At 44.5% G+C, this 18,086-nt stretch overlaps 1 protein-coding gene and 1 long non-coding RNA gene across 2 annotated transcripts; one reads left to right on the plus strand and one right to left on the minus strand.

Moving 5' to 3' along the window:
- Window positions 1-349: 349 nt before the first annotated feature.
- Window positions 350-4,640, plus strand: LOC115160238 (uncharacterized). Its single transcript, XR_003869047.1, has 5 exons — window positions 350-441; window positions 666-1,117; window positions 3,468-3,615; window positions 3,766-4,273; window positions 4,395-4,640. It is a non-coding gene; the product is annotated as an uncharacterized LOC115160238 (long non-coding RNA).
- Window positions 4,641-5,357: 717 nt separating this feature from the next.
- LOC115159782 (vacuolar protein sorting-associated protein 37B) lies at window positions 5,358-17,819 on the minus strand. Its single transcript, XM_029709830.1, has 4 exons — window positions 17,638-17,819; window positions 15,668-15,839; window positions 6,943-7,025; window positions 5,358-6,798 (listed from the first exon to the last, which is right to left on the minus strand). The coding sequence occupies exons 1-4, from the start codon at window positions 17,740-17,742 to the stop codon at window positions 6,394-6,396; spliced, it is 765 nt and encodes a 254-aa protein (XP_029565690.1). The 5' UTR covers window positions 17,743-17,819; the 3' UTR covers window positions 5,358-6,393.
- Between the last annotated feature and the right edge of the window lie 267 nt (window positions 17,820-18,086).

Consider the following 18,086-nt stretch of genomic DNA (forward strand, 5'->3'; position numbering starts at 1 on the left):
GCTGAATCACAATCAAGAAACACAAATAATACATTAGTCCAATATTATCTGCTACACAAGTAGTAATAGCAGAAGGAAGCATGTATTCACCTCACTGACTGAGGTAAAATGGAGTTTAGTTCACTTGACCTTCTCAGCTATCAGAAAAAGACCATTCTGTCGTTTGAAAATAAGTTATTTTTTTACACTTTATACCATAGTCCAATGGCAAAAGAGAAAAGATTGATTGACATAGAGTTTGTTTGAATTACAGACACTTGGGTTGAAACAAAGGCGGGCTCATTCAGGGACCTATATAAGCTTGAATCGGCGATGTTTTTCAAAATGTTGGGCAGTTAACCGTTGCAGAGCTAAGGCAGACGGTTGTCAGCAGCCTAGTCAACTGTATAACAAAACATTTTTTAACCTTAACTACAGGTCTTACTTTAAATAATCATTAGGGTAAGTTTTCTGTCAAGATGAGTGGTGGCTATAGCACTACTAACAAACCAAGTTTCGTCAAACTATCTAATGTTATGTAGCTAGCTAACTTCAAGGTAAAATTAAGTTGGATAACTAGTTGCTAACCATTCTGCTAGCTAACAACATGAAAGTAAATCTGTCAGCTTTGACACATTTATCTTGGGACCTATCAAGCTAATTTATTCAAATTGTATTTTCCACAGCGTGAGTGCATCTCTATCCACGTTGGTCAAGCTGGTGTGCAGATCGGTAACGCGAGCTGTACTGCTTGCAGCATGGGATCCAGCCTGATGGGCAGATGCCCAGCGACAAAACCATAGGTGGAGGGGATGACTCCTTCAACATCTTCAGCGAGACAGGAGCGGGAAAACATGTCCCTGGTGCAGTTTTTGTGGACCTCGAACCAACTGTAGTTGGTAAGGACGAAATGAGCTAAGCTATGGTTACCATATGCTGTAATAAAAAATATAATCCTCCCTGACCAGAGAAGGATTTTTCATCGATGAGGTCCGCACCGGGACATACCGTCAGCTGTTCCACCCTGAGCAGTTAGTTCATCACTGGTAAGGAGGATGCCGCCAACAACTACGCTTGAGGCCACTACACCATTGGCAAGGATATCGTGGATTTGGTGCTGGACATAGGTCGCAAGCTGGTGAGTAACGTTGGCTAGTATATATGTTTTTGTTAGCTTGAAGCCATGTGCTGCCAACGCCCAGTTATTTCACTTTACTAACAAGTTGTTTTTTTGTTAGCCTGAAGCCATGTGTATCCTCTGCCCAACAAATTCGAGAATTAATCGTTTGGAGTGCTGCAGTTCGCAAACGATATTGTGCTTATCACCCTCAAGGCAGTTAAGCAATGCATTCCGCCAATAGTCGTTCACAAGTGCACCAAGAAAAAAATCGTATTTGTATGCCTGGCAATTAACAAATGTACATTGTTTAAAGAACGACTTTACAAGTCTCACAAATGACAGCTCTAGTAAGCCCTTTATGGTGAACGACATGTGAACAAGAGGCTTGTAGAATCATAACTATTTAGAGTTTTCAGTTCATTGTTCGCAGGTAGGGTGTCTTGGTGCCCTGGAAAGATTGTTATTTTTTGAGTCTTAGCCTGTCTGGGCTAGGGGGCAGTATTTTCACGGCCGGATGAAAAACGTACCCAATTTAAACAGGTTACTACTCTGACCCAGAAACTAGAATATACATGTAATTAGTAGATTTGGATAGAAAACACTGAAGTTTCTAAAACTGTTTGAATCGTGTCTGTGTATAACAGAACTCATATGGCAGGCAAAAACCAGAGAAAAAGTCAACCAGGAAGTGGAGGATCTGAGAATTGTAGTTCTTTCTAGTCCCTTTCGAAACTACATTATCTGTGGGGTTATGTTGCACTTCCTAAGGCTTCCATTGGCTGTCTAAAGCCTTCAGAAAGTGATTTGAGCCTTCTCCTGTCACTGGGCAGATAATAGGAGCTCAGTTTCTGAGTGGACTGCCTGGCAACAAAGGAATTGGTTATGCGCAGTCACGCGAGCACACTGTTCCTTCTTTTTCTCCTTGAAAGAATACGCTATTGTCCGGTTGGAATATTATCGCAATTTTACGTTAAAAATACCATAAAGATTGATTTTAAACAGCGTTTGACATGCTTCTAAGTACGGTAATGGAACATTTTGACTTTTCGTCTCTGGTTCCGCGCTCGTGCGTTATGCAGGAAGTGGAGGATCTGAGAATTGTAGTTCTTTCTAGTCCCTTTCGAAACTACATTATCTGTGGGGTTATGTTGCACTTCCTAAGGCTTCCATTGGCTGTCTAAAGCCTTCAGAAAGTGATTTGAGCCTTCTCCTGTCACTGGGCAGATAATAGGAGCTCAGTTTCTGAGTGGACTGCCTGGCAACAAAGGAATTGGTTATGCGCAGTCACGCGAGCACACTGTTCCTTCTTTTTCTCCTTGAAAGAATACGCTATTGTCCGGTTGGAATATTATCGCAATTTTACGTTAAAAATACCATAAAGATTGATTTTAAACAGCGTTTGACATGCTTCTAAGTACGGTAATGGAACATTTTGACTTTTCGTCTCTGGTTCCGCGCTCGTGCGTTATGCCTTTGGATAAGTGGTCTGTACGCACAAAAAAAAACGGAGGTATTTGGACATAAATATGGATTATTTGGAACAAAAACATTTCTTGTGGAAGTAGCAGTCCTGGGAGTGCATTCTGACGAAGATCAGCAAAGGTAGGAGAATATTTCTAATACTAATTCTGAGTTTAGGTTGCCCCGAACTTGGCGGGTGTCTGTATAGCTCACCGTGATGGCTGAGCTATGTACTCAGAATATTGAAAAATGTGCTTTCTCTGTAAAGCTATTTTAAAATCTGACACAGCGGTTGCATCCAGGGGTAGTCCATCTATAATTCTTTAAAAAATTGTTATATATTTTGTCAACGTTTATGATGAGTATTTTTGTAAATTGATGTGCACATTCACCGGACGTTTTGGTGGGAATACATTTTCTGAACATCACGCACCAATGTAAAATGCTGTTGTTGGATATAAATATGAACTTTATCGAACAAAACATACATGTATTGTGTAACATAATGTCCTAGGAGTGTCATCTGATGAAGATCGTCAAAGGTTAGTGCTTCATTTAGCTGTGTTTTGGGTTTTATTGACACATGTCCTTGCTTGGAAAATGGCAGATTTATTTTTGTCTATGTACTCTAACATAATCTAATGTTTTGCTTTCGCTGTAAAGCCTTTTTGAAATCGGACAATGTCGTTACATCAAGGAGAAGTGTATCTTTAAAATGGTGTAAAATAGTTGTATGTTTGAGAAAGTTGAATTATGACATTTTGTTGTTTTTGAATTTGCCGCCCTGATATTTCACTGGCTGTGTCCCGCAGGTGGGATGCTAGTGTCCCACGTAGCCCATAGAAGTTAAGAGATCAGTCAGTAAAAAGAGCCAAACTTATCCATAACCTGTTCTTTCTCACCCCAGTCAGACCAGTGCACTGGCCTTCAGGGCTTCCTGATCTTCCACAGTTTTGGTGGAACTGGCTCAGGTTTTGCTTCGCTGCTCATGGAGACTGTCTGTGGACTACGGCAAAAAGTCCAAACTGGAGTTTGCCATTTACCCTGCCCCTCAGGTATTGCTAATGTTTAGTTGTTCACATGATTATTTGGTAGATTTCCACATCAGTAAAACTTTTACTGTACTTTATATCCCTGTATGATATGTACATTTTCATTATGTAACACCTAATGATGACTGTTCTACCTCTTGTGTATGTGTTCAGGTGTCCACAGCAGTGGTGGAGCCCTACAACTCTATCCTGACCACCCACACCACCCTGGAGCACTCGGACTGTGCCTTCATAGTTGACAACGAGGCCATCTACGACATCTGCCGGCGTAACCTGGACATCGAGCGTCCCACCTACACCAACCTCAACAGGCTCATTGGCCAGATTGTCTCCTCCGTCGCCGCCTCGTTTCGATGGAGCCCTCAATGTGGACCTGACAGAGTTCCAGACCAACCTGGTGCCCTTCCTCCGAATCCACTTCCCCCTGGTCACCTACGCACCTGTCATCTGCTGAGAAGGCCTACCACGAGATGCTCTCTGTGGCAGCGATCACCAACGCCTGCTTCGAGCCCGCCAACCAGATGAAGTGTGACCCTCGCCACGGGAAGTACATGGCCTGCTGCACCGTGGGGATGTGGTGCCCAAGGACGTCAATGCTGCCATCGCCACCAAGACCAAACGCACCATCCAGTTGGTCGACTGGTGCCCTACCGGCTTCAAGGTAAATAAGCAATGGATTCATTCATTCACACTGATCTATGCTTATAAACATTTAAGGCACTTGGCATGTTAATTATTGGTTAGTCAGGTTTTCAGACTGTTGTTTTGTTTGTGCCCTGCAGGTTGGCATCAACTACCAGCCACCCACAGTGGTGCCAGGTGGCGATCTAGCCAAGGTCCAGAGAGATGTGTGCATGTTGAGCAACACCATGGCCATCGCTGAGGCCTGGGCTCGGCTCGACCACAAGTACGCCAAGCGTGCCTTTGTGCACTGGTATGTGGGAGAGTTCCTTGAGGCCAGAGAGGATCTGGCTGCCCTGGAGAAGGACTACGAAGAGGTGGGAGTAGATTCAGTGGAAGGGGAGGCTGAGGAAGGAGAAGAGTACTGATAAGAGAATTATCTAATAAAGGTAAATGAATCAATAAACCATGATGAATTATTAGTCATGCAGCATGGTTAATGAATAATCAATGTAGTGATCGATTGGTCTGATTAGTCCCAGAAAGTCCAGGAACCACTGGAGAGGGAAAGAAATGTGTGTATGTAATTAGTGTAGAGAGCAGGGGACAGATGGTAAAGGGAGTAAAACTTCAAAGGGTTCCTAACCTTGAGGGAAAGGAACAGGCTGAGCTAGGTAGTGATAAACAGTGTGGGAAGTCAATGGGGGATGCAGGTCACCAACAGTTTGTGTGTAAATGCATGTGCGTAAGTAAGCAAGAACTATATAATGACTGTTTTGTTATCCTGACCTCAGAACGTTCTCTGAATAAAGCTACAGAAACCTTTTGCAGAAAGCTGAGTCCTTGCCTAATTATTTAACCCATTGTCTTACAAACCTCAAGATATCAAATTATTCTAACAAGTACTGAACACATGTTTTAGTTAATTGACAATTTCAATAAAAGTTCTGTGTTTTGTTCCATTCTCCTGGGCATTTTTACCAGCATGATGTAATGGTTAAAAAAAATTCAAGCAGGAAAGTATCTTTATAATACTTTTTTTGGGCAAAGTGTTAACTACATCGGCACAATAGTTGAACTACCCACTGTCTCCAGTTGATAGCAACAAACACAGACCACCTTAGTATTGGTTATAAAACATTTATTGATTTGGATAAAAGTGGGGAAAGTCAGTCTAACATTACACCATGAACGTTTGTTCCTAGGGAGTGTAGATCAGATGTACAGTACCAGGGACTACTATAGTTGCACCATTTTCATTTTTGAACCCCCATGTGTTTTTCCTTGAGGTGAGCTTGTGTGAGCACAAATGGGAAAAGCACACTAGATGTACAGCCAGCTGTAGATCTCTTTTCCCCCACATGGCAACTTTGACTGGCTTCACAAGAAAGCAGGTTTGAAATTAATTTAGAATGCATGGTTTTCTGTATCCATCTTCCAATTAGGTGGGGTATAACTACCTCTTATACCGGTATACAAAACAATCACTAAAACAAAGTGCCAAGTCAGGTAAGATGAGAACATCTTTGGCAGGTCATTCAAATCCATCCCAAAATGTTTCTGTTCCCTTGTAAAATAGCATAGCATATTCCTAGCCTTCTGTAAGAACTTCTTGCATCCTCCTACCTCCTGGAAAGAACCTCCACCAATGAATATGAAAGCACCTAGATTACAATACATATTGAATTGAAATCTATTTGAGTAGTTCTGTTCACTGTTGATGGACTAGCTATATTTGTGACAATACCGGACTCCTTCCTTTAGAAGAATAGGAACTTTAGGGTTAACTATCACACCACCTGTCCTGACCTTTGGGGTTACAGACAACTTCACGCATACTCAAGTGTGCGCACAGGAAGACACCACCTTCAGTTTACAAAAACTACATCTCAACTACACAGCATATAAATACCAGTCAGAGAGTTAGGTTTTCATGTCTTCAGATTAATCAGAAAGCTAGTCTTAGAATAAAAACCTAAGAGAATCAACCCCCCCAGGCTGTAGCTACTGGACAGAGTCTCTGAGGGAGCCTGTCAGTCAGGAGATTTCCCTGTGTTACTGACAGGGGCTGTCATTGGCTAAGTCACCAACACTCATTGTTGGGTCAAAGGTAGATAGAAACACCATGGATGATGACCCTATGGAGACAGACCCCCCCCCTCACTGCATGATGAAGCCAGTTCGGGGGGGCAGGCATGGAGAGGTGGGGTGTTGCTGGGGAATGTAGGGGCTGCTGGGGTAGCCTGGAGGACCCTGGCTGGGGAAAGGCATGGCGGGATAGGGGGCGACTTGGTATGACAGGCCGCTGTGCTGAGGTGAGGGAGGAGGGGCGGCTCGCGTAGATTGGGGGGAGAGGGCTCCATTGGTGTAGGGGGTAGAGGGGAAGTCCTGGGGTCGACTGGGCTGCGTAGGGGTCTGCTGGGGTCTAGTGAGACCCTTCAGCACCAGCTCTCGGAGTTTGTCAATCTTTACACGGCGCACATGAGCAAGATGGCGTCTCCGCTGATAGTCGTCAATAAAGCAGTCCAGAGGCAGCTCTCCATCCAGAAACGAGTCTGCCATGTTCTACACAGGGACATCAAAGCAGGGTTATATTCACACAAGCATACACTCCAACACAAAATATCCTAGAGAGTGAGTATTCTTATGCGTGTAGGAGTGTGTACATGTCTATGAGTGTAGTTGTGAATGTATTGGTAAGTGTGCCACCTCAGTCTCCTCTTCTATCTTGGCTCCCTCAGCTTGCAGCAGAGCCAGCAGAATGTCCAGAGAGCTGTTCCCTGAACCATGGTCTGAGAGAAAGATGAGGGAGAAATGGTTAGAATACATTAAAACACTAAGCATCACAGTGAATGACTGTCCTGAACCTAAGTCGTGACTTGATCCCTGGGGCAGAACATCAATGTAATGGGACTGAATACAGTAGCTGGGGCATTCAGAGGATACTAAGCAGCACTGAGTACAGGAAAGCCTATCAGGTAACAGCTGTCTGACAGGGTAGTCACTAGATGGCCATGCTAGAATGGACAGAGGAAATTGTTGTCATGGTACCAGTGGCATAAAGTACTTAAGTAAAAATACTTTAAAGTACCACTTAAGTCGTTTTTTTAGAGAATGTACTTTACTATTTATATTTTTGACAAATTTTACTTTACTACATTCCTAAAGAAAATATTGGACTTTTTACTCCATACCTTTTCCCTGACACCCAAAGTACTCATTACATTTTGAATGCTTAGCAGGACAGGAAAATTGTCAAATTCACACACTTATCAAGAGAACACGTGGTCATCTACTGCCTCTGGCGGAATCACTAAACACAAATGCATCTTTTGTAAAGAATGTCTGAGTGTTGGAGTGAGCCCCTGGCTAGCCGTACATTTTATAAATGGAAATTGGTGCCGTCTGCTTTCCTTAATTAAAGGAATGTTTAATTATTTATACTTTTACTTTTGATACTTCAGTATATTTAAAACCAAATACTTTTCCTCAAGTAGTATTTTACTGGCTGACTTTTACTTGAGTAACTTTCTATTAAGGGATCTATACTATGGATGCACGATATATCGATGAACATAACGGAATAGGCCGATATTAGCTAAAAATGCCAACATCGGTATCGGCCCGATGTCTAGTTTAACGCCGATGTGCAAAACCAATGTCAAAGCTGATGTGCATACCTATATAACATAGGTACATGACGTAATGACGGCACATACAATTTTGCGTTATACATGCAACACACCATTCCTAACCTAGCCCACAATGTCTGCTGTGTGGATCAGTCAACAAGTCGAGCAGTCATTTGAAACAGTAAGAACATTTCAGCGAGACAACTCACAGGCGAAATCCATTAACGCCAAGATAATGGAATTCATTGTCCTTGACAATTAATTAACCGTTCTCTGTCGTGGGTGATGTTGGCTTTCACGACTGGTCAAGCAATAGTACACACTACCAAGTGTGCTATTTTTCAGATGTTGCCCTACCGGAGTTACACAGTAATAGCGTCACTGCTATTAGCTCCACAACATACTATGGAATGCCGTTTGGGTCTTTGCATGTCAAAAAAAGATAAACATCAAAACAACCTTACTTGAAGCGTTAAATAAGCTTTTCATTTGACACGTCAAATAACACAGTTCTATTATAGAATGTTGTGTGTTCTGAATTTGCACATGCAAGCCAAACGCCACCACTACTATCAGTAACACTGTCAAAGCTGTACAAAAAAGTCTGCAAACAATACCGCGTTGGTAATAAAGCATTATTTGTTCGACCACAACTTCTGGGGTAGCTAGCTTTAGCTGGTACTAAGCTAGCACCAATACAACCAGCCTGAAAACAATGACCAGTAGAAACTGCAGTCATTTTCATTATTCTTAGCAATGATTTAGGAATCCTTGTGAGTAAGTATTAGCTAGGTAGCCACTTGTTGTTCGCCTATTGAAATTGAACTTCAGTTCATGAAAATAAATAGCTAGCCAGCTACTTAACCCTGTTGCCCAAAGCTAATGTTATAAGCAGCCAGCTAGCTTCATATGGCTAATGAGGCTTGACCGGACCAGATTATGTTTTGTGAAGGTAGCCACAATAAGGATTAGGTACAATAGTGGAATTTGCAGTTGGCCTTCAAAATAAAAATATCTCTTTGAAAGTGATGCAGAAGGTTACAATTTGTGGATCCGTGCCATATTTAGACAAGGTAATGTTAAAAAAGGTTGTAATGTGAAGCAATGAAATGGGGTATCAGTCTACTCGGTGACACCCAGAGAACACAACTGTGAAGAGTTTAAGCAAATATTAGCATTGTAGCTCTTATCTCAGGACTGTCACTGTGAAATCACCTCCCCAGTCAGCATATTGTGTGTATTCACATTCCTCGGTACAGCTTTACCGAATGATTGGGGATCAATGAAATGGGGTATCAGTCTACTCAATACCCAAGATATTTTTTCCCAACGTCCTCAGAGTTATCAGACTCCAAAACACCCACGCAGTATTGTTTTTCCTCTGGAATAGTGTTCAATACACATAGGTTGACAATAAATGTGGCTCAATTCACTGTTGTTACAGAGTCCTGCAATAAGAGCTATGACGCTAATGTTCTCTGGGTGTCACTGAGTAGACTGATACCCCATGTCATTGATCCACAATCCATAGGTAAGGCTGTACAGTGAAATAAGTATGCCCCCAATGCAATTCTCAAGTATAATACATCCAGTGTGATTTCAATAGATTTGTCAAATTAACAAAATTGTCTTTTGTTGATTTTATATAACAACATTCCAACCTCATTTAGCATGATCTATTCCAATTATGGCATAATTATACTATTTGTATTCATTTGCATCACTGTCAATGACTTTTATTTTGAAGGCTAACCACAATGTCCACTTGTGGTTAATCCTTATTGTGGCTAGCTTCACATAGATGTGTCCGAGCACCATTAATAAATAAGAACAGCTTTACCAGCATCAAAGCATACGTATCGATGAAGCGTTGTGACATGAAATACGAGCGATAGTGTAATCAAAGTGTAATAACTATGTAAAAAAAAAATATGAACGTGTTAAATTATTATGTGAAGTGCAGTCATATTCCGGTCATGATTGGTCAAATAGTGTTATTTGACACGTCAAATATACTTTTTGACAAGCAAAGACCCAAACGGCATTCCATGGAAATCCTGGTTGAGAATGAAATGAATGAACAACTAAACAGCAAATAGGTTTTGATTATACACTGCTCAAAAAAATAAAGGGAACACTTAAAAAACACAATGTAACTCCAAGTCAATCACACTTCTGTGAAATCAAACTGTCCACTTAGGAAGCAACACTGATTGACAATAAATTTCACATGCTGTTGTGCAAATGGAATAGACAACAGGTGGAAATTATAGGCAATTAGCAAGACACCCCCAATAAAGGAGTGGTTCTGCAGGTGGGGACCACAGACCACTTCTCAGTTCCTATGCTTCCTGGCTGATGTTTTGGTCACTTTTGAATGCTGGCGGTGCTTTCACTCTAGTGGTAGCATGAGACGGAGTCTACAACCCACACAAGTGGCTCAGGTAGTGCAGCTCATCCAGGATGGCACATCAATGCGAGCTGTGGCAAGAAGGTTTGCTGTGTCTGTCAGCGTAGTGTCTAGAGCATGGAGGCGCTACCAGGAGACAGGCCAGTACATCAGGAGACGTGGAGGAGGCCGTAGGAGGGCAACAACCCAGCAGCAGGACCGCTACCTCCGCCTTTGTGCAAGGAGGAGCAGGAGAAGCACTGCCAGAGCCCTGCAAAATGACCTCCAGCAGGCCACAAATGTGCATGTGTCTGCTCAAACGGTAAGAAACAGACTCCATGAGGGTGGTATGAGGGCCCGACGTCCACAGGTGGGGGTTGTGCTTACAGCCCAACACCGTGCAGGACGTTTGGCATTTGCCAGAGAACACCAAGATTGGCAAATTCGCCACTGGCGCCCTGTGCTCTTCACAGATGAAAGCAGGTTCACACTGAGCACGTGACAGACGTGACAGAGTCTGGAGACGCCGTGGAGAACGTTCTGCTGCCTGCAACATCCTCCAGCATGACCGGTTTGGCGGTGGGTCAGTCATGGTGTGGGGTGGCATTTCTTTGGGGGGCCGCACAGCCCTCCATGTGCTCGCCAGAGGTAGCCTGACTGCCATTAGGTACAGAGATGAGATCCTCAGACCCCTTGTGAGACTATATGCTGGTGCAGTTGGCCCTGGGTTCCTCCTAATGCAAGACAATGCTAGACCTCATGTGGCTGGAGTGTGTCAGCAGTTCCTGCAAGAGGAAGGCATTGATGCTATGGACTGGCCCGCCCGTTACCCAGACCTGAATCCAATTGAGCACATCTGGGACATCATGTCTCGCTCCATCCACCAACGCCACGTTGCACCACAGACTGTCCAGGAGTTGGCGGATGCTTTAGTCCAGGTCTGGGAGGAGATCCGGAGCATGCCCAGGCGTTGTAGGGAGGTCATACAGGCACGTGGAGGCCTCATTTTAAGGACATTACATCAAAGTTGGATCAGCCTGTAGTGTGGTTTTCCACTTTAATTTTGAGTGTGACTCCAAATCCAGACCTCCATGGGTTGATAAATTGGATTTCCATTGATTATTTTTGTGTGATTTTGTTGTCAGCACATTCAACTATGTAAAGAAAAAAGTATTTAATAAGATTATTTCTTTCATTCAGATCTAGGATGTGTTGTTTAAGTGTTCCCTTTATTTTTTTGAGCAGTATATTTTACTGGTAAGGGAGACATACGTAAATGCCAATAAAATAACTTTTTGGTCAGTGTGGTGTGTGTGTGTAACCTTTATTTAACTAGGCAAGTCAGTAAAGAACAAATTCTTATTTACATTGACGGCCTACCCCGGCCAAACCCGGACGACGCTGGGCCAATTGTGCGCCGGCCTATGGGACTCCCAATCATGGCCGGATGTGATACAGACTGGATTCGAACCAGGGACTTTAGTGACGCCTCTTGCACTGAGATGCAGTAACTTAGACCGCTGCGTCCACGTGTGTGTGTTAACTATTTAACCGTACTAAAATGCTTAAAAGGCAGCAAAAATTATATATATCGGTAAGGTTGGTGGTGGAAACTGTGGTTAGAAAGGCACTGTGCTTCCCTTCTTTCTAGCGTGGCCATGTAGTGACAACCCGACTGACAGAGGACCAGCATCCAGCAACAATCCCACTGACAGAGGACCAGTATCCAGTAACAACCCCACTGACAGAGGACCAGTATCCAGTAACAACCCCACTGACAGAGGAGCAGTATCCAGTAACAACCCCACTGACAGAGGACCAGTATCCAGAACAACTTGACTGACAGAGGACCAGTATCCAGTAACAACCCCACTGACAGAGGACCAGTAACAACCCCACTGACAGAGGACCAGCATCCAGCAACAATCCCACTGACAGAGGACCAGCATCCAGTAACAACCCCACTGACAGAGGAGCAGTATCCAGTAACAACCCCACTGACAGAGGACCAGTATCCAGAACAACTTGACTGACAGAGGACCAGTATCCAGTAACAACCCCACTGACAGAGGACCAGTAACAACCCCACTGACAGAGGACCAGCATCCAGCAACAATCCCACTGACAGAGGACCAGCATCCAGTAACAACCCCACTGACAGAGGAGCAGTATCCAGTAACAACCCCACTGACAGAGGAGCAGTATCCAGTAACAACCCCACTGACAGAGGACCAGTATCCAGTAACAACCCCACTGACAGAGGAGCAGTATCCAGTAACAACCTGACTGACAGAGGACCAGTATCCAGTAAGAACCCCACTGACAGAGGACCAGTATCTAGAACAACCCGACTGACAGAGGACCAGTATCCAGTAACAACCCCACTGACAGAGGACCAGTATCCAGTAACAACCCCACTGACAGAGGACCAGCATCCAGAAACAACCCGACTGACAGAGGACCAGTATCCAGTAACAACCCCACTGACAGAGGACCAGTATCCAGTAACAACCCCACTGACAGAGGACCAGTATCAACCCCAATGACAGAGGACCAGTATCAACCCCACTGACAGAGGACCAGTATCCAGTAACAACCCCACTGACAGAGGACCAGTATCCAGTAACAACCCCACTGACAGAGGACCAGTATCAACCCCAATGACAGAGGACCAGTATCCAGTAACAACCTGACTGACAGAGGACTGGTATCCAGTAACAACCCCACTGACAGAGGACCAGTATCTAAAACAACCCCACTGACAGAGGACCAGTATCCAGTAACAACCCGACTGACAGAGGACCAGTATCAACCACACTGATAGAGGACCAGCATCCAGTAACAACCCCACTGACAGAGGACCAGTATCAACCCCACTGACAGAGGACCAGCATCCAGTAACAACCTGACTGACAGAGGACCAGTATCCAGTAACAACCCCACTGACAGAGGACCAGTATCTAGAACAACTTGACTGACAGAGGACCAGTATCAACCCCACTGACAGAGGACCAGCATCCAGTAACAACCCCACTGACAGAGGACTGGTATCCAGTAACAACCCCACTGACAGAGGACCAGTATCCAGTAACAACCTGACTGACAGGGGACCAGTATCCAGTAACAACCTGACTGACAGAGGACCAGTATCCAGTAACAACCCCACTGACAGAGGACCAGTATCCAGTAACAACCCCACTGACAGAGGACCAGTATCCAGTAACAACCCCACTGACAGAGGAGCAGTATCCAGTAACAATCCCACTGACAGAGGACCAGTATCCAGAAACAATCCCACTGACATAGGAACAGTATCCAGTAACAACCCCACTGACAGAGGACCAGTATCCAGTAACAATCCCACTGACAGAGGACCAGTATCCAGTAACAACCTGACTGACAGAGGACCAGCATCCAGTAACAACCCCACTGACAGAGGACCAGTATCAACCCCACTGACAGAGGACCAGTAACCAGTAACAACCCCACTGACAGAGGACCAGTATCCAGTATCAACCCCACTGACAGAGGACCAGTATCCAGTAACAACCCCACTGACAGAGGACCAGTATCCAGTAACAACCCCACTGACAGAGGACCAGCATCCAGTAACAACCCCACTGACAGAGGACCAGTATCCAGTAACAACCCCACTGACAGAGGACCAGTATCCAGAACAACTTGACTGACAGAGGACCAGTATCCAGTAACAACCCCACTGACAGAGGACCAGTATCCAGAAACAACCCCACTGACAGAGGACCAGTATCTAGAACAACCCCACTGACAGAGGACCAGTATCCAGTAACAACCCCACTGACAGAGGACCAGTATCCAGTAACAACCCCACTGACAGAGGACCAGTATCCAGTAACAACCCCACTGACAGAGGACCAGTATCCAGTAACAACCCCACTGACAGAGGACCAGTATCCAGTAACAATCCCACTGACAGAGGACCAGTATCCAGTAACAACCCCACTGACAGAGGACCAGCATCCAGTAACAATCCCACTGACAGAGGACCAGTAACAACCCGACTGACAGAGGACCAGTATCCTGTAACAACCCCACTGACAGAGGACCAGTATCAACCCCACTGACAGAGGACCAGTATCCAGTAACAACCCCACTGACAGAGGACCAGTATCAACACCACTGACAGATGACCAGTATCCAGTAACAACCCCACTGACAGAGGACCAGTATCTAGAACAACCCCACTGACAGAGGACCAGTATCCACTAACAACCCCACTGACAGAGGACCAGTATCCAGTAACAACCCCACTGACAGAGAACCAGTATCCAGTAACAATCCCACTGACAGAGGACCAGTATCCAGTAACAATCCCACTGACAGAGGACCAGTATCCAGTAACAATCCCACTGACAGAGGACCAGTATCCAGTAACAACCCCACTGACAGAGGACCAGTATCCAGTAACAATCCCACTGACAGAGGACCAGTATCCAGTAACAATCCCACTGACAGAGGACCAGTATCCAGTAACAACCCCACTGACAGAGGACCAGTATCAACCCCACTGACAGAGGACCAGTATCCAGTAACAATCCCACTGACAGAGGACCAGTATCCAGTAACAATCCCACTGACAGAGAACCCATATCCAGTAACAACCCCACTGACAGAGGACCAGTATCCAGTAACAACCCCACTGACAGAGGACCAGTATCCAGTAACAACCCCACTGACAGAGGAGCAGTATCCAGTAACAACCCCACTGACAGAGGAGCAGTATCTAGGAACAACCCCACTGACAGAGGAGCAGTATCTAGGAACAACCCCACTGACAGAGGACCAGTATCCAGTAACAACCCCACTGACAGAGGAGCAGTATCTAGGAACAACCCCACTGACAGAGGACCAGTATCCAGAAACAACCCCACTGACAGAGGACCAGTATCCAGTAACAACCCCACTGACAGAGGAGCAGTATCCAGTAACAACCCCACTGACAGAGGACCAGTAACAACCCCACTGACAGAGGAGCAGTATCTAGGAACAACCCCACTGACAGAGGAGCATTATCTAGGAACAACCCCACTGACAGAGGAGCATTATCTAGGAACAACCCCACTGACAGAGGAGCATTATCTAGGAACAACCCCACTGACAGAGGAGCAGTATCTAGGAAAAACAAGTGACTGAACTGGCTCGACCAGACAGACATGTAGAGAACAGTCAGCTACCAACACAGAGAGAGAAAGACTAGTCTTTCAGATAGCAGAGTGCACTGAGTGAGATGTAGACAGAAATAGACTGGTATACAGGCACACTGTCCTTAGTAGTGTGGACTAGCTAGGTGTCTCATCAAGTGTGGACTAGCTCGGGCTGTTACAGAGTGTGGACCTTCTAGGACTCAGTAATGTGGACCTGTTAGGGGTCTTACAGAGTGTGGACTTGCGTAGCTGGTAGTTGTCATAGAGCTCCTGTAGGTGGCGGTAGCGTGAGGTGAGCTGGTTCTTCTGAAGGTCCAGACTGGGCTGCAGTTGGAGGTTCTGTTCTGCCAGACTGATGTTACTGACCAGGGTCAGCTCCTTCACCTGCTGCACCTCACACATCTAACACAGAGTCAAACACACAGCATACACACACACAGACAGACGCACACAAAGGAAGAGGGAAGGTGAGTTAGTATTTGAGACAATACACAAAGACAGAGACTGACTGACCCCCAGACTGTGATGTGTAGAGTAGGCCTATAGGCCAGGGACAAACCAGCTCAAAACCTAACCTCTACCTAAAAATATAGTCATATTTAATCTGGAGGACAGTGATTACACCATACATTTATAATGCCCTTCACCAAGCCTACAAACAGATGTGAAATACCTGTAATAGGACCCATAGGCTGTTATATCTACAGGACGCCACAGCAGAAAGCAGATCTCTTATCACTCTGAGGGCAGGGAAACCAATATGTTTTTTTGGGACCGATACCCGAATCTTGGGGGAGCAAAACTTACCGATATATCTGCCGACTGCCGATATACTGTTTTACAGCAGGGAAATTAAAGTGACATTTTTACACACCGAATTCTCCAAATATACCATCCAAAGGAGCAATTGTCCAACTAATATGCTTCAAATGTTGATTACTTAGATTGTGACAAATAATGACATGAAAATGTCCGCAAGTGTTCATATCAGCATTAGATTCCCTTTTTCATCCTATTGAATATCGGTTATCGATAGAATTATTGTCCGATACTGATACAGCGGTAAAAGGCCAATGTCGGCGAGCCAATATATAATTCGGGTTCTAGCTAAAACACAGCACTCAATCAAGATATCAGTACTAATGAACTAGGCTATAATGAATCATAAATAACATGGTCGGGATGAGATGCTGCCATGCTGGCACCAGCCCAGGGAAGACAGGCACTAGACAGCTCTCCAGCCGCAACCAGATTTGGATCTCTGCTCACAGGCTGTTCCTGTAAAGCTATTTCCACATTGGTGGGTAAGGACTAACAGTTCCACCAACGTCACAGACGCCATGGTGGGGAGTCTTGTATAAGCCACATACATGAATATACAAATACAGAAGGTGAAGAAGCCAGAAGCAAGTTGAGCTGTCCTAATACCTCAACTAGACAAGGCAAGCTAGAGATGGAGAGAGATGAGGCACAAAATACCAGTGCCAGAATGAATGCTGTACACATGTCTGAAAACAACACTGACATAACCAAATGTCAATAGGCTGTGAGAGGTGCTTCTCGGTTAAGCATCGACCTTCGTAATAATCTGTGCGGTGCTGTGTGCTCAATGCATCAGAGTGTTGACTAAAGAGGTGTGCTGCACTGGAATATGGACTCCTCCGCCTAAGTTAGTCAATAGGAAAACCTCTCCGAACATTTAACACCTTCCACATAGCTGATGACTGGCTGTCTTGTGCGGATCCTGTTCATTGAACAGGAAACAAAACAAACCAGATCATTTCAAATCTGTTCTCTGTTCCTAAACCCGGGTGTGTCCATTGCAATAATGGGAATCAGATGGCATTTGTGGCCTAATGCCATACAATGACACTGCCATTTGTGGCATATGTACACAAACAGGGTTATTGTCGAAACTGATTCGACAATAAAAATATGGAAACAGCATGAGCATCCACTAAACAGGTGCCAAATGTTGAGTACAAGGAGCAAGCTACTCTCATCTGTGGCAACGAGGCGGATGTTGATGAGCTGGCTCAATGCAAAACATGTTTGCATCTGGAAGGAAGTTGTGAATGAAGGACTGCCTGACAACAGTCATAAGTGCACAGCTACCTAGATATGTTGATGCTAGCTAGCGTTACTAGGGATAGCCAGCTAACGTTAGCTAGCTAGTTAGCAAAACACAAAGGGAACTTACCTCGTTCATTTCTTTGACAATAGAATTTAACTTTTCATCGTCTTCAAGCAACTCGTTTAACTGCGTCATGGTGAAAGAGCTGAATTTATCCGTGAATTCTGCCATTTGTCCTATGATGGTTCTCGTCTATCGATCAGTCTGGCTACAGTTCTTTCGGCTCAAAACGGATAAGTGTTTGGATCATAAACCGGAAATAGGGATGATTTCTGGCAAATCAGAAGGGAGTGTAATGTAATAGGACAATGACGTCATTAAATGTTTTTTTTTTTTACTTTTGGGATTTCCACGACGTAGACTTGTTAACCAGTTAAATGTAACTAAATGTATTCGAAATAGTAATCTACGTAATCCTCCAAAGTAATGATTTATCATGAGAGGGCCATGAACAATAACTAGTAATGCTGCATACCCAAAGAAAAGTTAAAGTCTTAACTTTCTGGTAAAAATAG

This window comes from Salmo trutta, chromosome 23 (assembly GCF_901001165.1).
Source record: "Salmo trutta chromosome 23, fSalTru1.1, whole genome shotgun sequence".
Taxonomy (NCBI): Eukaryota; Metazoa; Chordata; class Actinopteri; order Salmoniformes; family Salmonidae; genus Salmo; species Salmo trutta.